Here is a 23,721-nt window from a genome sequence, read left to right on the forward strand (position 1 = left end):
ATTTTATGTGAATTTGAAGGACACTATCATCAATGCAGAGCACAAATTCTGAGTTTGGGTCACCATACTTGGCTGTATGTTCACGTCATTTTCACTTTCACTATTAAAAAGCAGCAAAACTTTTTCCTAAAGATGCATGACTACCACAAACTTTCTGGAGACAGTGATGACAGCGATTACTCAAATGAGAGCATTGAACAGCCTCCTTCATTCAGTGGTGAGTAAATTTTATGACGAATTTGAGCAAAATCAGTTTTTAAGCAGCATAATGCAGCAAATAATCCTCTGAAATCACAATCTGATGTCACAAATAATATAGTAATAATAATAATATAAAAAATTTGGAATTATGTTGCCAAACAAATAAATAAATAAACAGCTGTTTTAAAAATGTATAACGTTTTTCAAACTGTTACATGTACACAGTGCCGCAATGAGTGTCTAGTGTCTTCATGTCAAAAAATCAACATCCTTATTTTTAAAGAAAGTTATGTTACTAAAATACAATTAGATTTTTTTATTTAGTTTTAGATTTATTTTAACAACATGAAATCCTCTAACACAATGATAGTGGCTGGAAAATGGGGCAGTGGGGAAGGTGACAGAGAGAAGTTAGTTTCCATCAGAATTCTGTTTTCATGTTTTATATTTTAGTCAGTTCTGAATGTTAGATTTTTTTTTTTTTTTTTTTTTCAGTGACATAATAGCTATTTGCTCATGAAAGTTTGTTTGCTTATATGCAGCTTGCAAGTACATCTTATTTTAAATACATTGTTAATAGTATTTTTTCACAGCACATTTTTTTTTGTATCCAATCACAATTTATTCTGATTGTAAACATGTCATTAATTATTTTATCATGGAAGCAAAGCTTTAGTGTGCTAATCAGCACAATTGCATTACTGCACTTTAACAGTTAATGTGTACATACAAAGAAAGATGACAAATGCAGGCACAGATTATCATTTCAATTCTACAACAGTTATTTTATTATTTAAGTTATTTTTTTAATGAACATGGTAGGGTGGTTACTATTTTGTAGTAGTATCAAAGTAGTAGTATTTTCTAGAAATGACTTAATATTTTGATTATAGAAGTGTTAAAAAAACATGGATACACCTTTAAAGAAGAACTTGGACGAGGTGCAACAGGAATTGTGTTTCTGGCGGAGAAGGGAGAGGGAAATCATTTTGTGGTCAAACAGATGAATTCATGCCCTGTAAGTACAATTAAGCATTTACATAATCAATGATTTACTTAAATATTGACCACATCTTTTGTTTGCTATTAAAAATGTTATTAAATATGTCTTTTTCTTTTTTTTTTGCTATAATGACCAACAAATAAAATTGTTCCCCTCAGAGGAAGGAGCTGGTTACAGTCAAAAAGGAAATAAAGATCTTGAAAGAAATAATTCATGGATATATAGTTTCTTATATGGATTCATTTGAAGGTGTGTTCACAGCTAACATGTTACATTTTAGATAAATAAGGACATTTTTAAATAAGGAAAGTAATGTTCCCTATTCCAAAGTAAAAAAAAAAAATAAATAATAATAATAATAATTGTAACTAAACAAAATATATCTACAGTAGTTGTCAGCTGTGAAATAAACCTATTACCCTTATACATATATGTTTTTTTTTTTTTGTTGTTGTTTTTTTTTTTTTTTTAGATGAAGAATCTGAACTCTTTTATGTTGTGATGGAGTATTGTGCAGGAGGAGATCTTACAAAGAAAATAAAAACACAAAAAGAGAAAGGGTTTTTTGAAGAACAACAGGTGGGTGTCTTGTGTAGACATTTTAGACCAATGCACATACATTAATTTTAATGAACATACATTTTAATCTACAGGTTAAACATATTTCATACTAATAGTACAGCTATCTTTGCAGTGAGTGAATATATTGGTTAGAAAAGTGTGTCCTCAGGTTAATCTTTTTTCCCCAAAAGTCAAGACTGAGGGAAAGTTAGGGCTGCACAATAACAGTTAAATTATTTATAAAATATATTTTGCTCACAAATATAATCATTATTATTAATTAGGATTATTGTCACATTTTAACTATTTATTATTATTATTATTATTATTATTATTATTATTATTATTATTAGTATTATTATTTACATTTCATGTATCGATTTCAGAGTTAAGCTCTGTTTGGGGATTAAACTCTTGAGATCTGGAAACTGCAACAAAACATTACCGATTCGAGATTACAAAATTTCCAAATTAAAATGAAACTTTTGGATTAAAAAAGTGGGCACATATCACAGACTATTATGCTTAATAAATCAAGAGAACCAGAAATCATGATCACAATTAAAATATGATTCACCTTTAACGTATTTACGTAATATTTATGTAAACATACTGTATATAGAAACAATTAATAAAATAAATTTTGAGAAAGAATGAGTGTGGAAAAATATTTACTAGTGTTTCCTCCTTGAGACTCAAGGTCCATACAGGGGCGGACCTTATTAAATTTATCCATTCACAACTTGTCTATGGTTTGGTTTTAATTTAGTAAATAATTAGTCAACTTGAAATTGTTTAAAAGCCGTATATCATAAATGAACTCACTGCTTTCTTCTTGTGTATGATCTGTTTGCAGATTCTAGACTGGTTTGTTCAGATTTGTCTTGCCCTGCAGTATATTCATAAAAACAATGTGCTTCACAGAGACATAAGACCAGAGGTAGATATTGACAAATCTCAATAAATCATTTACCACCATATGGATGACTTATGAGTTCTCTGTATTTATTGTAGAATGCTTTTCTGACTGAAGATGGCTACATCAATCTAGGAGATTTTGGATGCTCAGAAACGCTGGAAAGGTAAAATAAGTAATGAGATCTAATGATGCATCCAAACATGAAAAAGTTTTTACTAAACTGCAGTGTAAACTCAAACTGAGCTATGCTGTGGCGTACTGAGCCATGCCAAACCGAGTCAAGTTGTACCATGCAGTGGAAAATCACCATAAAGTGCCCTTTCCGTCTGGTCTATATGCACCCGGACTGCTATTTCTAGCGAGAGTCCAGCATGTACGTTTTTAAAACTTTCTATTTAAGTAATTAAGTGATTAACTAAGTGCTGATTGAGCGTTAAAAATAGAATAAACAAAGCCAGAAATGCATTCAGAATGCTAAACAACATCTGGAAGTCTCAGCAATACAGAAACAAGACAAAACTCAAATTATATCAGAGCTGCGTTCTATCCACTCTTCTGTATGGCGCAGAATGCTGGAGAATGACAGAAAATGACATACGTCAACTGTCAGTCTTCCACACAAGGAGTCTGAGAAGAATCTGTAGGATTTTTTGGCCGAGCAAGATATCAAACAAGGATCTGTTAACAAGATGTCAACAAGACAGCATGGCAAACATCATAACAAAGCGGCGCTGGAACTGGATTGGACATGTTTTGAGAAGAGAACACGACAGTATCCCAAGAGTAGCCCTTCATTGGACACCCGAAGGCAGAAGAAAGAGAGGACGACCCAAGATCACCTGGCGTCGCACAGTAGAGGAAGAAATTAAATCTATGAACCTGACATGGGGAGATATCCAGAAAAAAGCCCAGAATCGACCAGAGTGGAGAACCTTCGTTGCTGCCCTACATGCCAGAGGCATAATGGGCAGTAAGTAAGTAAGATTGAGCGTTAGTGATGAACAGCTGCTGTTAACAAACAGAATCACTGAAGAAAAGAGAAACACAAGAACTACTACAACTGACTTCAGACACAGCCTTAGATGAAATCAACTGAAATAAAATACATGAAATCTCTCAAGATCTGATTAAACAACCCCACAAACAGCATCACCAGCTCCACTTATTAATATCCAGACTGACTTTATTTCTGTCAGACGTCTACAGAAGATCTTATTGAGAATGAACTAAGGTTTTTAGATGTTGATTTATTGTTTCATTTGAAGTAACCATGTTAGAGATCAGTGTTTGCTTTAGTTGTTCATTTAAGGCTGTGTCTGAAGCAGGGGCGGAGCGGGGGGGGTGGCTAATGGGGCTTAAGCCCCGAATGTTTTAGCTTTTTTAAAATAACTTCAACTTTGTTTCATTTCCTCTCAGTCTCTCAGACTGGAGCGGCAAAAAAAAAGAAACAAAAGCTCTATTACTGTGCGTTGTGGCGGACGGTAAAGCATCACGCATCACTTCGCTTGTTTGCCAACTGCTGATAAAAACTAACAAAGAAGAATATAAATCATCTTCTTCGTCGTTGTCATTAGGGGCTGGTGGGCTTTTTATTTCACCGCCGTCGCAGCGAGCTCACTGACTAACCGCATGAAATTAACATTATGGACATAACAATTTTTTTTAAAAGGAACTCGTAACAGCAAACCTCACCGGCCAGAGAGAGATTCAAAAGCAATATATCCCAATGTATCAAATGCTAAGTTATTTCAGGGCATGTTTTACAACTGTTCTCGGCACATTAGTGGGATAAGAAGATAGATTAATTGAGAAATATAGCAGGAGAACAATTAAATACAAAATAGTTTGTAGGCTCTACTGGGTGAATATTTTTTTTCTGAGTAACCATCATTTTCCCAGATAGTGTATAGATTTTTAGGCATTCTGTTATCTCAAACAGCCTGAAAAATAGTGCATTTAGCTGACATAAATGGGGGGAAAAAATCTCCCCTGCGGAGTACACCCCTGCAGCCCCCTAGGTTTGGGCTAAGCCCCGAATGTTTACATCTTCTGGCTCCGCCCCTGGTCTGAAGTCAGTTGTAGTAGTTCTTGTATTTCTCTTTTCTTCTGTGATTTTTTTTGAACTCAACTGAATTAAGTTCAGAGTACTCATAACTGTTCGTTTTTTCAACTTAAACGGTTTAAGGCAATCGGTTTCCTCAAATGGTTTGAGTTAACCTAACTTGTCAGGTTTGAGTGAGGCTGTGTCTGAAGTCAGTTGTAGTTCCTTTCTCTCTTTTCTTCAGTAATTCTGTTTTGTTAACAGCAGGTGTTCATCACTAAGGCTCAATTATCACTCAATTAATCACTTAATTATTTAATTGCAATTTATATCTTCTTTCAGTGAACTCAACTGAATTACAGGTCCTTCTCAAAAAATTTGCATATTGTGATAAAGTTCATTATTTTCCATAATGTAATGATAAAAATTAAACTTTCATATATTTTAGATTCATTGCACACCAACTGAAATATTTCAGGTCTTTTATTGTTTTAATACTGATGATTTTGGCATACAGCTCATGAAAACCCAAAATTCCTATCTTCAGAGTTCAGAGTACTTAAAGGGTTAGTTCGCCCAAAAATGAAAATTATGTCATTAATAACTCACCCTTATGCTGTTCCAAACATGTAAGGCCTCCTTTTATCTTCGGAACACAGTTTAAGATATTTTAGATTTAGTCCGAGAGCTCTCAGTCCCTCCATTGAAGCTGTGTGTACGGTATACTGTCCATGTCCAGAAAGGTAAGAAAAACATCATCAAAGTAGTCCATGTGACATCAGAGGGTCGGTTAGAATTTTTTGAAGCATCGAAAATACATTTTGGTCCAAAAATAGCAAAAACGACGACTTTATTCAGCATTGTCTTCTCTTCCGTGTCTGCTGTGAGAGAGAGTTCAAATCAAAGCAGTCTGGATATCCGGTTCACGAACAAATCATTCAGTTCACCAAATCGAAATGAATCGTTTTAAACGGTTCGCATCTCTAATACGCATTAATCCACAAATGACTTAAGCTGTTAACTTTTTTAATGTGGCTGACACTTTTTTAATGTGTCTGAGTTCAAACAAACCAATATCCCGGAGTAATTCATTTACTCAAACAGTACACTGACTGAACTGCTGTGAAGAGAGAACTGAAGATGAACACCGAGTCGAGCCAGATAACGAACAAAACATTGACTCGTTCACGAGTCAAGAACCGTTTCTGTCAGACGCGTCCGATTCGTGAACCGAGGAGATGATGATACTGCGCATGTGTGATTCAGCGTGAAGCAGACCGACACACAGAGCATCTGAACTGAACTGATTCTTTTGGTGATTGATTCTGAACTGATTCTGTGCTAGTGTTATGAGCGCGGGTAAACCGAAGGCTTAAATCAAGGACAATCATCGCAAATGACGCCATTACGTCGAGCGCAAAAGAACCGGTGAACCGTTTTCTTCAACCGGTTTATTGAATCGAACTGTCCGAAAGAACTACTGGTGATCCGAACACCGATGCAACCGGTTCTTCACTCGTGAACGAGTGAGTCTATTGTTCGTGATCTGGCTCGGCTCAGTGTTCATCTTCACAGCAGTTCAGTCAGTGTCAGAGGTGGGAAGTCCAGGTGCCAAAGAGTAAAAGTCCTGCAATATTTTTGTTCCACCCATGAACTCATCAGCCGATTTCATCAGAGGAGGAACCAAGTCATTCCTTCCAAGTCACAAACGAGTCTTGAGTCAAGTCCCAAGTCCTCAAAGAGTTAAAGTTAATGAGATAATTAAGTGACTAATTAAATGAAGATGCAATAGTGATGAACACCTGCTGTTTACAATCAACATCACTGAAGAAAAGAGAAACACAAGAACTACAACTGACTTTAAGCACAGCCTTGGATGAAATCAATTGAAAAAAAAAAAAAAAAAAACACTTTGCCACCATAATTGTGGTGAGTATTTGCTTCAGTTGATATCTTGAGCCTTTAAGCGGTTTTCACAAATTTGCTTCTATACAATTGCATTATTGTTTTGCAGCAAACATTTGTGCAATGCTGATACAACTCTTGATCTAGCAGGTGACTTATGCATTTGATGACTGTATGATCTTGATTAAATTTCTTGATTATATGAGAAGAGTTCGTGGTTTAGTTGTTAGAGAGAACTGCCGTGAATTCACTGCTCTGTCTGTGCACTTTGGATGGGTTAAATACAGAATATGATTTCTGAGTACGGGTCACCACACTTAACTGTATGTCACTTTCACAAAAAAGAGAGAAATCTCATTATGCAAATGCCACCATATAATGCTTTATAACACTTCCATATTAAGAAAAAAAATTGGATTTAGGCATTTAGCCATGAAAATTTATCATGTAATCCTCAACAGTGGTGAAAATTATTATTCATACTGCAGTGCATTATGGGAGTAATTCATGTATTGCAACATGAAGCATTTTGTTTATTGTAACCATTGTAGAGATTCATATGCTGGTTCTTGATATCTGTGTGTGTGTCTAAAAAGCACTGGAGTTCAAACTTTTATATGTGTTACAAATAAAAAAAAAATCCATATTCTGTAAATATTAGAGCAATGCTTTTTTTGTGTGCATGCTGTAGTTTCACTGGAATTATTCAAAACCTAGACATGTGATAAGAAAAAAGACAAAAATATTTGAGATATAGTTAAACCAGCTCATTGTAACTATATGTTTTTCATATGTCACAGTTCTGTCTTCTCCACAACAACCCATGCAGAGCTACAGAGAGAGATCTAGCACAACAAGTCAAGGGTCAAGAGCACAATTAAACCAAACACTGATCTCCATGATGGTGGCATCTTTTTAACCAATAAAACATCCACATCTGATCCTCTGTAATTCTCAATAACAGCAGGTGTTAATCATTAATGCACAATCATCATTTAATTAGTCACTTAATTATCTCATTAACTTTAACTCTTTGAGGACTTGGGATTTGACTCAAGACTCATTTGTGACTTGGAAGGAATGACTTGGTTCCTCCTCTGATGAAATCGGCTGATGAGTTCATGGGTGGAACAAAAATATGGCAGGACTTTTACTCTTTGGCACCTGGACTTCCCACCTCTGGTCAGTGTACTGTTTGAGTGCATGCATTACTCCGGGATATTGGTTTGTTTGAACTCAGAGGGAGTTTCAGCCACATTAAAAAAAAGTTAACATCTTAAGTCATTTGTGGATTAATGCGTATTAGAGATGCGAACCGTTTAAAACGATTCAGTTCGACTTGGTGAACTGAATTATTCGTTCGCGAACCGGATATCCAGCTGCTTTTATTTGAACTCTCTCTCACAACAGACACGGAAGAGAAGACAATGCTGAACAGAGGTGGGAAGTCCAGGTGCCAAAGAGTAAAAGTCCTGCCATATTTTTGTTCCACCCATGAACTCATCAGCCGATTTCATCAGAGGAGGAACCAAGTCATTCCTTCCAAGTCACAAACGAGTCTTGAGTCAAATCCCAAGTCCTCAAAGAGTTAAAGTTAATTAGATAATTAAGTGACTAATTAAATGATGACTGTGCATTAGTGATGAACACCTGCTGTTATTGAGAATTACAGAGATCAGATGTGGATGTTTTATTGGTTAAAAAGATGCCACCATCATGGAGATCAGTGTCTGGTTTAATTGTGCTCTTGACCCTTGACTTGTTGTGTTAGATCTTTCTCTGTAGCTCTGCATGGGTTGTTGTGGAGAAGACATAACTGTGACATATGAAGAACATATAGTTACAATGAGCTGGTTTAACTATATCTCAAATATTTTTGTCTTTCATATCACATGTCTAGGTTTTGAATAATTCCAGTGAAACTACAGCATGCACACAAAAAAAGCATTGCTCTAATATTTACAGGATATGGATCATTTTTTATTTGTAACACATATAAAAGTTTGAACTCCAGTGCTTTTTAGACACACAAAGATATTAAGAACCAGCATATGAATCTCTACAATGGTTACAATCAACAAAATGCTTCATGTTGCAATACATGAATTACTCCCATAATGCACTGCAGTATGAATAATTTTCACCACTGTTGAGGATCACATGATAAATGTTCATGGCTAAATGCCTAAATACATTTTTTTTTTCTTAATATTGAAGTGTTATAAAGCATTATATGGTGGCATTTGCATGAGATTTCTCTCTTTTTTGTGAAAGTGACATACAGTTAAGTGTGGTGACCCGTACTCAGAAATCATATTCTGTATTTAACCCATCCAAAGTGCACAGACAGAGCAGTGAATTCAGGGCAGTTCTCTCTAACAACTAAGCCACGAACTCTTCTCATATAATCAAGAAATTTAATCAAGATCATACAGTCATCAAAAGCATAAGTCACCTGCTAGATCAAGAGTTGTATCAGCATTGCACAAATGTTTGCTGCAAAACAATAATGTAATTGTATAGAAGCAAATTTGTTAGATATCAACTGAAGCAAATACTCACCACAATTATGGTGGCAAAGTTTTTTTTTTTTTTTTTCAATTGATTTCATCCAAGGCTGTGCTTAAATTCAGTTGTAGTTCTTGTGTTTCTCTTTTCTTCAGTGATGTTGATTGTAAACAGCAGGTGTTCATCACTAATGCATCTTCATTTAATTAGTCACTTAATTATCTCATTAACTTTAACTCTTTGAGGACTTGGGACTTGACTCAAGACTCGTTTTTGACTTGGAAGGAATGACTTGGTTCCTCCTCTGGTTAAATCGTCTGGTGAGTTCATGGGTGGAACAAAAATATGGCAGGACTTTTACTCTTTGGCACCTGGACTTCCCACCTCTGATGCTGAATAAAGTCGTCGTTTTTGCTATTTTTGGACCAAAATGTATTTTCGACGCTTCAAAAAATTCTAACTGACCCTCTGATGTCACATGGACTACTTTGATTATGTTTTTCTTACCTTTCTGGACATGGACAGTAGACCGTACACACAGCTTCAATGGAGGGACTGAGAGCTCTCGGACTAAATCTAAAATATCTTAAACTGTGTTCCGAAGATAAAAGGAGGTCTTACATGTTTGGAACAGCATAAGGGTGAGTTATTAATGACATAATTTTCATTTTTGGGCGAACTAACCCTTTAAATGGTTTAAGGCAATCAGTTTCCACAAACGGTTTGAGTAAACCTAATTTGTCAGGTTTTTAAGGATATCTGTTTACTCAAATGGTTTGAGTTAAGTTTACTTGTCAGGTTTTACAGTGTATAGTCCAACAGTCATAATTACATTAAATGATTTTAACCCATGATAATATCGCATGAACCCTGCTGTTTGCGAACATCTAATTTACTATATTTTAAAGTAATGGTTTCTATTCATAAATTCAGTCTTTTTTCAGGTTGAAGACTGAAAGTGACATTTTTGTCAGGGAAAAAAGATTTTGCTGCATCCCTATTTTTATAATTTTGAATAAGCTACATTGATTTTTCTTTTTCAGAGCGGATGCATATGCAGCATCAGTTGTTGGTGCAAAGAACTATTTCAGTCCAGAAGTTTGTCAGGGGAAACATTATAATTCCAAAAGGTACACTGAGTACACATTACATTCTCATATGCATTATTGTTAAAGTTAGTATAACCGAAGTAAACTTACCCGATTTTGTTATTTGTCTAATACAAATCTAATACATGAATACTGCTTCATCAATTAACTTTACAGCGTTGTTGTTTTTTTTTTTGTTTTTTTTAATCCATGTCTTTGTAGTGACATTTGGTCATTGGGATGGTTACTCCATGATCTCTGCATGCTGGATGTGTGGGTGAGTGTTCCTTTTCAAAAAAGTAATGTTTTATATAAAAATCAAATTACAAAAATATTACAGATGGGTTGTTTTTTGCAACAGAAAGCAGTTAAAGGATGACATGAATAATTAAGTTGTCTGACTGATATAACTATTCTAAGTTGTTGTTTTTCTTCAACCGCTTTTTCTTTTAAGGAAAAAAAGTATTTCTTACTTACGAAAATAACAAAATAAAAAAATATGACTTAACCTGACTATAGACAACGAAAGTTACAATAATTTTACCTTTCAACTTTATCAGCGGTAAAAGGAATGTTTCTTATTTATTAAGTTACATTTAGTAAAATTGGAACAATGTATTGTATGGAAAAACAATGCATGCACTGCTGTGAAGAAGAGGCAGAGTAAGTGTCTTTCTTGTAGAATGAGCTTACGCACTGGAAGTGGATGGGTAAAAGCCATTCTCCCTGATCAACAGTTAGCCTATCTTTCCTGATTATGCCCTGAGCAAGAAATTGTCAAACATGAGAGGAATATCAGCACAAGATCAACTGACAGGAAACCCAAAGACCATAAATTTGAAGGCAAATAAGTGGCAATCAATAGTGAGAAAAACACATTAGCATATTTTCCTCTAGGCATGTTTAGGCATTAGTAGCTTAATTGTACATTAGGATAATTTAATGTCTCTATTAAGCCTGGAACACACCAAGCTGACGCACGACACCTGATGGCCTGCTTAAGAACTTTTTTTTTTTTTTTTCGTGCACTCATTTGCCAGCTGAACAGTCAATCAGAATGATCAGATGGCCTGACTGATGACAAGCTCAGAGGCTAATTCAGCATGTCGAATCGGCTGAAAAAAAAAGCCAACGAGGACCAGCGATGAAGCTCACACTTATATTGTCTGGGGATCCCTGCCGATTATTATTATATTATTATTATTATTATTATTATTATTATTATTTACTTAACCACTTTAAAATGGCTTTTTGGTTGATTTTAGTTAGAACACATAAAAAAATAAAAAAATGACACACATACAGCAACAAGATATTATAATTTCACTTAGCTACCTGTCCTATCACTTAAAGCAAACATCCATCCCTTCTTAAAAGTCTGTGTTAAAAGAGAGCAGTCTGTTGTTCTATTTAATTAAGCGACTGCTCTAAAGCCTATATTCAGCTTTGGCGTGTTGTCCATTTATTTTGAATTTGTATATATACTGTTTTAATGGCAGCTTGGAAATCAAAATCTGCTGGTGATCAAATATTCAATATCGCTACACTAGTACATTATCAGCACAGTGCGAGATGTTCAAACTAGCACGTAATTTACATCTCTATGATGATTGGTTGATATACCAGAAGGGATGCTAGCTTCCCCTACGAGGTTTCTTTTCTCAACACTCAAGTGAACACTCAATGCTCATTGGCTTTTTTTTCTACCATCTATGACTGTTCAATGGGTGCATCTCAAATTCAAGCATTAAACAGTCAAGCTTTCTTTTTGTGGTTTGCAAGAAAGGAAAAATACACTGAAGATTTCTGAATGAAGCACTGTGTCAAGTGATCAAAAATATTTGTAATGTATATATCTTAGTGCTCTAATTAAAATAGTACTGTGGGAAAGTGATATAATGTTGTCGCCATGAGATCATTTTGTCAAGGTCACACAATGTGAAGTTCAAGATCCTATTTTAAGGGAATGCAACATTTTGAGGGAATGACATTCTTTTTCTTATGGTGACGCATTCAATGCATAAACAACCCTGAACACAGCAACCTCGGATTATCAGACAATTTTATTTTGAATTAAGAATGAAGTGTGATATTTTTAAATCATTATATTAACCTAAGATATACTATAATGTGCGTGATGTAAAGTGACAGCATTTCAAAATTTGTTATTATTATTAATGACATGGCACTCCCTGTTTTCCCAGTGCATTGTGCATAAATCAAAAAAAGTTTTTGCTTACCACGTTAACTATACCATACTCACTTAAATGATTTTTTATTTTTTACATTTTAAGTTATATAAAATAATATTTTGTATCTTAATGTATTATAATGTACAATGACAAATTAACAATGCACAATTGTATTTTTATTAACTAACATTAACCTAGATTTAAGGGCGTAAAATTAAATTAAATATATGTATGTTTTTGTAATTTCGGACTCATCCGAAACATCATAACATTGATATATTACATAAGAAGTTAAAGTAAACACATTAAAAAACCCATATTTAATACACTGGCGGAGTAAGACATAGTCGCACACCAGAGGAGAAACACAGACGCACAACTCCCCACAACACCCAGTTCAAGACAGCAGTCCACAACAGTTCATGTATAAGCTAACTTCAGGAATTAAAGTTGCATCAATGAGTTTGAAGTACAGTGTTTGACAAAACGGAGCAAATGGAAAGAGAAAGTGCAATCTATGGCTATTATAAGCTCTCTGTATAAAGACAAAGGTTGTGCTGAAAGATACACAATCTTTTAGTCTAGCATAATTTGGAACAAATATGTGATTTTATGGAAAACCATGTGAGTGGAATGTTGTTCAGCTGAATGTACAAAGCAAACTGTTAGCTGAAATATCCACAAAAAAAAGAAAGAAAAAAAAAGAGTGAAGTGTGTGCAGTTTATCTGTCAATCAGGTGTATGCGAAAGTGCTGTTTGTAACTACAGCAACAGCAGAGTATACATTTAGAATAATCCTGGATCCAATTAGATTAATGTAAAAATAAAGTTATGAGTGATTAAGACAACCAGCGCTCTGATGTTGATGTAATGGTATTGGTTCTAAAAATAAATAAATAATTAAATATTAAAATTGTGTAATTTTTGTCTGTTTAACGTAACATAATAAACTTTATGAATTATGAATATGGGGGTCGGTGCATGGGTTTATGTCTCCACCAATGTCAATAGCAAACCTATGCCCTAGCCTAGATAAATAAAAAAAACAAGCTGTAAATAAATTGCTTATTACCTAATTTATAAGCTAATATTAACACATTTAACCTTGCTTTCTCAGTGAGTAGGATCTTGAGGCTTACCAGATTTTTATTTATTTATTTATTTATTTTTCTTCACAGTCAAACAACATAAAGCAATTATGTGCATATGCTAACAGCCTGGAAGGAAACCTGCCTCAAATCGCGGAGAGATACTCATGGGAGCTTCAGGAATTAATCAGACAAATGCTCAGCATTGACCCTAAAGAGAGACCATCAGCGGATGAGATTCTAGCAAAACCATTCCTTGAAGATGCAGTAAAGAGAAACAAGAGAATTCCAGAAGCACTTGAACAAAGATTTACTGAGTCCACCAGTGCCTTTGATGAGGCCTACAACAAGCATTATAACAAATTTGAGATCCTAGTTAGTGAGTGGGGAAAAACCTCAGATTTACTAGAGACAGCACATTATAGGGCCACAGCAGCAAGTCTGTCAGGTTCTGTGTTTGGAGCAGCTAGAGGAATAACTGTATTAGCTGGTGTAATATTAGCACCTTTCACTTTCGGAGCATCTCTGATTGTTTCAGCTGTAGGTGCTGGAGTCAGTGCTGCAGGTGGTGTAATCGGTGCTGGCGCCAACATTGCAGATGCAGTAGAACAAAAAAAATACCATGAGATCCTTAAACAATTGGAATCTTCCATTGAAAATGGAAGAGAACTGATTCGCTGTTCACTTGAACTGAGAAGGTTAATAGAAAAAATGTTTAAGTTCCGTGATTTTGCCAGTACCTCAACTTTTGATAATGTGAGATTGTCATGGGAGATAGGAAAAGGTACAACAGTGTTTGTCACAGGATTAATGAGTCTTGGTGTGTTGGGAAATTTTATCAGAATTGCTGTTCAGTCTGCCAAAATGGGACGAGCAGCAGCATCAGGTGTGTTGGCTGGACTCTTAGTTATTGTTGATGCTGTCTTCATAGCGAAAGATTCCAAAGAGATTCACCAGATGAGAAATCAGTGGAAAACAGATGATCCAGAAAAGGTCTCATCCAGTGTACTCAAGGCTACTGCAGAGATAAGGAAAACACACAAAGATCTCTTCAATGTTTTAGAGGAAATAAAAAAAAACACGTGCAACTTTGGAAGAAATGAGAGCGAGAGAGAAAAGTGTTCAGGGGTGACCGAGACCAGATATAAATATACCATCAGTCAGACTTGCAAAATACCCTGCAGATTTGTCTTTGAGTTTAGTTGACAGGTGATAAAGAATAAGGTTTTTTCAGAAAACTATTTCAATGTGTAAAACGTACTGAGACAAACAATTGGTGTGTATGAGGCCTGTATATTATGTATGTGTGTATGATCTCTTCTGTATTATATACTGCTATTTTTTTTTTTTTTTTTACTAATAACATAGTGCTGTTGATAATAGCTTCAGGGTTTTGTTCTCGATTAATTACTATTATAAGATTAATTTCTTTGAATTTTTTTTTTTGTGTGTATGTTTTTTGGGGTGAATATTTGATCTGACTTAAACCAGAATCTGAAAAATTCCAAAGAATATTTTCTCATAAAAATATTTTTTGAAGGATCTAAGGATTATTCGTAACCAACTGTGTGTTACTCCAAGACAGCAACCATACATTTGTGTTGTGTTTTACTTTTTTATTTTCATTTATACTTCATGTATTATCATTTAAACATGTTATTATTCCATTTACTTATGACCTATAATAATCTTTGGAAACCTTTTATGTATATAATAATTTAATTCCTTATATAATTTACACACTTATGTGATGCTATTATTTTTCTATTTTTTTTCCCCTTGTTGTTTAGTCTTATGATTGTGTGGTTTTTAAGGGATATTTACCTTCGTAAGAGATCAGACAATGTCTCCATTTCAAGGTTTTTAATGTCACAGGATAATGTTGTGAAGCAGTCATTTTCCATTGCTATGGCTTGTGGTATAATAATTTGGTGATTTTGTGTTCATCAGATGAATTCTAAGCATTGGAATGTTTGAAATTATTCAATAAACTCTTCTCCTTTTTTTTTTCTTTTTTTCCTATTTTAATGAGATTCACATCACTGAAATCAGTGGAGATCAGAGTAAGATCTGTTCAGATGTTCAGTGTAAAGAGAGATTCGGAGACAGACTGAAGCTGGATCATCAGACTGGATCTCTGACCATCAAAAACACAGACTTAACCAGAGATTAACCTCTTAATAATTATATTTTAGTGAATTTCTCTGAGACTGTACACTGTAAAAAAAAAATATGCCTCTCCAACATAAAAATTTCTAGTGACCCGTTGCACCTAAAATTTTTAGTTGGCCCAATTTAAGTTGTGGAAACCAACTTTTTTGTGTTGTGCTGACTACCCCTGCATGTAGACTGAACTTGAAATAGAATGTTGTGTCAATTAAATATTTTCTGTTGACTAAACATAGCTTGTTGGGCCAACAAGCAGACTCCAATTGAAATAAAATGTTGTATTAAATATTTAATCTTGGTCAAAATTGTCTATTTTTCATTATTTCAAATAAATTACACACTATGCTTTGATAAAGAACATTTTATGTATTTATTTAAATACATATGAACTTGCCTGTTAGGCTCAAGTAAAATATTACACAAGTATTCAAACAGTGCCAAAACAAGCATCATGAGGGCATTTGTGAAGTCTCCCAGATTGTCCATGACAACTTCCTCCTCCAGTACTACAGCCACATTGACCACTGTGGGATATGGTCCTGAGTTGGTAGAACTGTCAGTCACTTCCAGGATCCCCATTTTCATGGCGTTTGTGTGTAGCCCCAGTGCCTCAGTATCCTGTGAAAAACAATAAATGACTTTTAGTGTCAGACTGAAAGCATAATGTCTTATGCAATCACTACTGAATCACAAACAGTTATACCATAATAAAGATATTCAAATTAATTACCTTAATAGTCTTTGAAATTGAAGCTGGTTCTCTCAAGTACAGGGGAAGACCACGAAGAACAGCAGACCTTCTATGAGTAGTTAGATCTGTGGTCTGCCAAAAAGAACATCAATAAGACATTATTAAGTCACTTAATTAACAAAGAGATTACACATATACTCTACCAACAGTTTAGGATCACCTACTCTTTTCACCATTGGGCGTCATTTCAACCGACTTCATGAAATAGTTACCTGAAATACATTAAGATTACAATCTCCGGGGGATAATCAGCTAACAAGTGCAGCAAGTCTACAGATCCCTTAAAGAGATACTCCACCGAAAAATGAAAGTTCTGTCATCATATACACTGTAAAAAGTGATACTCTATATTTACTCAATTAAATTGTGGCAACAGATTACAAGCATTATTGTTAATTACCTTTAACACATTAGAATTAATTAGAATTAATCAAATGAGATGCTTAAAAGCAATTATTCAAAATGAGTAAAATAACATGAAAAAAAATAATTAAAATGTATTCAAAAATATCGGTTTTGTTGGATAAAACGAAAAGCACCCAGCTGCAGCCTGCATATAGAGGCGGGGTTACACATGTTAACCCGCCCCATACCTACTGTGATTGGTTTGACCATCTTTCATAGGCATACATGATAGGAAATTTGTGTGTAGTTGGTGTACACTGTCAAAAATAATACATTATATTTAATTAATAAAATCGTGGCAACAGATTACAAGCAATATTATTAATTAAATTTAACACATAAGAATTCATTAGAATTAATCAAATGAGATACTTAGAAATTAACCATTCGAAATGAGTTAAATAGCACAAAAATAAGCTAAATTTAAACAAATACAAACCACAAAAAAAAAACATTTCTTTGAGAAAGAAAAACAAAACACTATGCTAATGAACACTATGTTATGCATACCAGGCCAGTAGTTGGCGACTAAGAAACACAGCGCAAAAATGTAATCCACAAATTCATGTTTTAGTTGATTACATGGAGATGATACAGGCATCGTTTTCAAAAGCTCATGTTGTCAAGCTACCAAAACAGAGTTACTTAAGACACCTGATGTTAACAAACAGAATCACTGCAGGAGAATAATCTACATTTTGGTTACCACTACGGTGGTCAGTGTTTGCTGTAGTTGGGATCTTGACCCTTAACCTTTTAAAGAAAACTTTTTTTGGTTGCTGTGATTGTGAGATTGCTGCTAGATAAGCCAACAAAGAGTAAGATCAGGTGGTGTTGTTTGTTTTGACAGCATTTGGTCTGGATTTCTGAGTTGGTTTTGTCTTACAGGCAACAGTTGTCCTATGTTTGAACAGCATAAGGTCTGGACATTTAAAAGAAAAAGTTATGCAAACAGACATCAAGAATCAGCCTGAGAACCTCAACAATGGTGACCATCAAAAACTTGTTGCACTGCATTCTGGGTGCCACCAATCAAAACTAATTTATGGATCCCATCATGCTGTCTGTCACCATTCTTGAGAATCATATGCTGGTTCTTGATGTCACTTAGTGCCAAAGAGAAAGTTTCCCTTCTCCGTCACAATTTTTTTTCTTAATCAGAATTCTTAAACTCTGGATTTCACATAAAAATCCAGGTCTTCTATTGTAGAATTACAGGTGTTGCTTTAATGAATGTCAATTTGTCTCCGAGAACAGGCTCAATTTATAACACTCAGGCCAAACAAAGATTATGCTAAATTATAACCAGGACCACCGCAATACTCTTAGCAAGTAGCTGTTATAATTCAGTTACAACAGCCATGCAAAATGTAGCAGTAAAAAGTCAAGGGTCAAGAGCCCAACTAAAGCAAACACTGACCACTATAATGGTAACCCTATAAATGTACCCTTTTTTCCTTCAGTGATTCTGTTTGTGAACTTTGTGTGTTCACTGTAAAAAATGTTGCCGTTAAATAACAGTAATTTTCTGGCAGCAGGGGTGCCAGTAAAGTACTGTTAATTTACAGCTCTTAACCATTAATTTACCACTCTTATTTTTTAACAGTATTTTACCGTAAATTCTACCATGGAAATTAACTCCACTCCCACTGCTTCAAACAGTTCGAGTTTTTAAACTAGCATTCCTACGATGTTAGTACTATGAACTTATTTCATTTGAGTCCACTGAGAAGGAATATTTCTTACACTTAATGTGCAGTAATAAAGTAACTAAATACATGACTTTTACTCAAATCACTGCAGCTCATTGTCAGCTGTATTACACATGTATGTGCTGAAGTACTTAACACAGAGATCATCACTGTATCAGCGACTCCACATTTACTGTCTTTATATAAAGCAGCAGAAAATCAGAATTTGTGGCTCATCATTGACTGAAGCACCGGCTCTACTCTACAGCACAATGGTGAACAACAAAACTACATTAAACTAAACGATCTCTCTTGTGCAAACACACATTAATACAGTCAAGTTCAGTATTTACTCTCATTATCAGTGTATGACTTTGCCTATTTTTTTTCTATGGATGTTCACAAATATTTTAGTTAAATTAACTTTTTTTTCATTTGGTAAATCTGACGTTTACATTTTACAGTATATTACTGTTTTTCCTTGACTTGACGGCAAAAAACTGTAGAAAAACACTTTTTTTTGCTGGGAACCATTAATTTACGGCAAGAAACAGTAGAAAAACAGTTATTTACTGGCAGCAGGGGTGCCAGTAAATAACTGTTTTTCTACAGTTTGTTTCCTGTAAATTAATTACAGTTTATTACTGTTAAATTATGTTTCATTCTGTTTTTTCTTCATCTTAAATCTTTAACCCTTTAAACCCCACAAGAAAATCCTCAGTTTTAAATGAACACTTATAATGTGTGCACACTACAGAGTGTTAGAGTAACACTGAATCAGTGAAGTTAATGAGATAATTCGGTGATTAATTGATGATTGAGCATTAGTGATAAACACCTGCAGAATCACTGAAGGAAAGAGAAACACAAGAACTACAAATGACTTCAGCCACAGCCTTAGATGAAATGAACTCAATAAAAGAGTACATCAAATATCTCAAGATCTGATTAAACAACTACTAAAACAGCTTCACCAGATTCACATTACTAACCAGACTGACTTTATTTCTGTCAGATGTCTACAGAAGAACTTATGGAGAGTTAAATAGGTTTAGGTGTTTTTTTCACTACCATGATGGAGATCAGTGTTTACTTTAGTTGGGCTCTTGAACGTGACTTTTCAACAACTAAGGTTTTTTTTTTTTTTCATGCTGTAACAATGCGCCTTTGGAACCTGTTATAGCAAAACAAAAGTACACAGAAGGAAAAAAATCTGATATTGTTGTTTATAGATTGACAAGAACAAATACTATTATTTCTGATCTAATCCCGTATCTCTTCTCTTATTGAATATTGATACTACAGCATGAGAAGGAACACTGCTGAGCCATAAGTTATGAAAGACTGTTAAGAAAATTTCACTCATAATAAATAAAAAAACCTTTGCTGAAATTTAGACAGAAACATCAAGAATCAGCGTATGAATCACAGCAATGGTGACAATCCACAAAATAAATGAACAGATCAGTTCTGAACATCACAACACATGCTACTAAAACTTAAAACAAATGCCAAATTATAAGCACATAAGAATTCAAGAAAATAAGTGAACAATTCAGGGGCATAATTTATTCATGCCGCAATGCATGCTGGGAATCATGGATGAGTTTTATCCTGTGCTGGTACCCAGCATGCATTGCATCATGAACCTTTTGATTGTCACCATTGTTGAGATTCATATGCTGATTGTTGATTTCTCTCTTTGAGTGTTGTGGGGCCTGCTGCCCGAAATATTATTTAACTAAAACCAGTCATTAAATCCATAAATACTGGTTATCACACTACTTTTCAACAAAATTGAAGTGTCATTCACTCAAATATTTCAACACCAAATTAATATTTGATTATTATAGCAACACTTTAAGTCAGTCTAGTAGATCATGCCTGTTAGAAACAACCATAATCACTTGACTATCAAAATTAATACTGCTGTAACAGATGCATCATAAAGATACAAATACAGCAATAAAACAAAATGTAAAATGCAAAAGTCAATGGTCAGGAGCCCAACTAAAGCAAACACTGATCTCCACAATGGTGATGTCAAACGAAACAGTAACATTATCATCTAAATCTCTTTAATTCTCAATAAGATCTTTTGATCTCTGATCTCTGATCTGACAGAAATAAAGTCAGTCTGGTTAGTAATGTGTGAAGTTGGTGAAGCTGTTTGTTGATCGTTTAAATCTTCAGTTGATTTCATCTAAGGCTGTGGCTGAAGTCAGTTGTATTTCATGTGTTTGTCTTGTTATGTTTTTTTTTTCTTCAGTGATTCTACTCATTAACAGCAGCTGTTGATCATTGTCTGAATTCACTCATTAATTTTCATTCTCTCTGTCAGGTGGACTATATTAGTAAACTCATGTAGGGAATAGTGAATGAGGGTGTAGGGTGTGATTTGAAACACAGCCGCTGAGTGTCGACTTTGAACGTTGTTAATTTACGATATATAGCAGCAGGCTACTTCTCGAAAACGATGAATATTACCCAGAATGCACTGTTTTAATGAAAAACAGTATTTTACTGTCGAAATTTGGCCGTTTTTTTACAGCGATTTTTAACAGTGTTGTTAATTAACTTTGTTTTGGGGGACTGAAGACACACACTTCTGAACATGATGCCTGTATCATATCTATGTAAGCAACAAAAAGGTGAACATGTATAGTGTTTCATGATCGCCAACTACTGGCCTGGCATGTATAACATAGTATTCTTTAGCATAGTGTTTTTTGTTTGTTTGTTTTCAATCAAATCAATATTTTTGTGTATATTTTACTTATTTTTTTCATGTTATTCTACTCATTTTGAATGGTTGCTTGTAACCATCTAATTTGATTATTTATAATTAATTATAAAGTGTTAAATGTAATTAATAATATTGAATGTAACATTTTAAACAATTTTATTGAGTAAATAAAGTGAATCATTTTTTACAGTGTACTCGCTATCATGTTGTTTCAAACCTGTATGAATTTCTTTCTTCTGCTGAACAGAAAGGAAGATATTTAGAAGAATGTCAGTGGGGTATCCCTTTAAGACTGTTGGAATAACATTCCCAGAGTCTACTTAGGTTGGATACTGAGAGTGGTTTTCTAACAGTCCTAACATAGATCTCAAACATGCTGTGCGCTCGTTGGCTGTTTTTTGTTCAGTCATATTTACCAAAAGCATGTCAGGTGACTTTCACGAGGCTGATCAAGATTAACCAATGGTGAAATTAGTTAATTTTGTATGTAGGTGCTGGTCAAACGGAGCTATATGATAGGAGAAAAACAGCTTAATACTACACCAAAATATTTATCTCTAATGCATACATGTTGATCTCAAGATCTTAATCAGGGAAGTTGATTGCTTTGCCTATTTTGTTATCCATACCAATTTAAACAATTAAATAGCACCATAATCAAAATCCCACCGAGGTTCCATGTACAGCCCATGTAAATAAGATAACGTAAACAATACATGTGACATCCCACAAGCAAAAAAATAACCCATTATCTCTGAACGCCATTTATGGCATACATTATATTATGTATTTGTGGGATTTGAACATGTATTGTAGATCATCAACATCAAGTATACATGGAACCTTTTTGACAAATTCTGATCATATGATGTAATTCTATTGCTCACATAGTTTTGCAGTTAAGTTTTTGTGGAGCAGTGAGCTGTTGGCAGTTTCTTCTCTTAAACAGGTATCAGTAAATTATGTTACACTGTTTACACTGGGCATCCAGTTGTTCAAGAAGTTCATCCAAGTTGTTCCACCTTCCCTGTCTTGCTTTGGCTCTGTACATCTTTAGCAACCCCTGGGTGTGATTGTCCAGCGATGTCAGGAATGGCTAACTTCAGGTCAATACGGTAGATGCGGAACAATTGAATTTGAAAATATTGACCATTAAAAATATTAAACGGAAACATGTAAGCGTTGGAAAACTGATAACGTTAAACAGCTTACAAATCTGATAACATTAGCAGATATTCATTTTCGTGTTGGCACAAATGTTTATTTATTTATTTTTATCGGACTGAAATGTTATTTCACTCTTGCAGAAGGAGGCATTGTGCAAAGTACTAGCTGCTAACACGAAGGCACACGTGCTTTGAATGCCAACTAACTGTTAGAACTAACGTTAGCCTAAATTATCAGTCACTCTGCAAAAGCACAAGTTGTCAAGACTAGCTGTCTGTTACAGTCAATTATCATACATATCATACGCCAAAATGTAAATGGAATTTGAAAACATTGACCATTAATAATATTAAACCGGAACATGTCATGCTTAACCATTAGGGTCGACTTTACATCACATGCCAGTTGGAAAGGAATGCTAAGCTTTATGAGTTAAACGTTATTTTCCAGCACTGCTAATCACTGTAGGTACTCACAATAAAGCTATTTCAAACTTTGTTGATAGACAATCGAAATATTCTTAACCTAAATTTGCTCATTAACTCGCAGCACAAAGTACTCACCAGTGCAATGTCGTGACTCGTGGTGAGGGAAACTCCAGCCTGCTAGAACTCCTTTGCACATGCTCAGACGATTGACACTGTTCCCTCTTGCTCGGCCAACATAATATTTTTTGTGCAACGTTAAAAGTTCTCTCAACACAATTATTTATTTTCTCTTGATGAAAATTTTTTAGTACATTCATGGAAATCATGCAATCATTGACCAAACATATTTTTCTTTTTTGACACAACCATTATGTTGAGCCAACATGTATTTCCTCATTTGTACAACTTTTTGCATCAGTAATTTTTTACAGTGTACATGCCACAGTTTTAAGTCTGGATGTCCTGTACAGAACACATTCACACATTTCAGAGATATCATGTTTGGATGTATCACCTTGAACACTCCCTCTCCTTGGTCTTCAAATATGTCTGAAAATAATTTAGTGACACTCTTATGGAAATATTATAATATTTTGTAATTATCATTTAAATCTATCCGATTTTTAAACTGTATGTCATATGAGGGCACCAGGACTAAAAGTATGTTTATTACGCATTTTGGGAGACATAACAAATAAAGTGGGAAAGAAATTATATTTCAATATTATATATATATTATTATGAAAATCCTGTTAATTATTACTCCCATTAGTACAGTTCTTTTTTCATTACATGTTGAACCAAAAACACATTAGTATGCAAATTAGATTTAGTTTATAAATACATTGTATATAATGA

The 23,721-nt window shown here is 34.4% G+C and overlaps 1 protein-coding gene across 1 annotated transcript; it reads left to right on the forward strand.

Moving 5' to 3' along the window:
• Window positions 1-132: 132 nt before the first annotated feature.
• Window positions 133-15,505, forward strand: LOC113040763 (serine/threonine-protein kinase par-1-like). The gene is made up of 7 exons (XM_026199018.1): window positions 133-217; window positions 1,677-1,783; window positions 2,622-2,705; window positions 2,780-2,847; window positions 10,182-10,268; window positions 10,449-10,503; window positions 13,597-15,505. Exons 1-7 carry the CDS (start codon window positions 133-135, stop codon window positions 14,710-14,712), a joined length of 1,602 nt encoding a protein of 533 aa, XP_026054803.1. The 3' UTR covers window positions 14,713-15,505.
• The last annotated feature ends 8,216 nt before the right edge of the window (window positions 15,506-23,721 follow it).

This window comes from Carassius auratus, chromosome 22 (genome assembly GCF_003368295.1).
Source record: "Carassius auratus strain Wakin chromosome 22, ASM336829v1, whole genome shotgun sequence".
Lineage (NCBI taxonomy): Eukaryota > Metazoa > Chordata > Actinopteri > Cypriniformes > Cyprinidae > Carassius > Carassius auratus.

Bases quoted from the DNA above. Each gene is read 5' to 3' on its own strand.
- LOC113040763 (XM_026199018.1), top strand. From the start codon at position 133: ATGCATGACTACCACAAACTTTCTGGAGACAGTGATGACAGCGATTAC. The intron at 1,784-2,621 runs GTGGGTGTCTTG...ATCTGTTTGCAG, and splicing joins GGTTTTTTGAAGAACAACAG to ATTCTAGACTGGTTTGTTCA. The intron at 2,848-10,181 runs GTAAAATAAGTA...TTTCTTTTTCAG, and splicing joins TGCTCAGAAACGCTGGAAAG to AGCGGATGCATATGCAGCAT.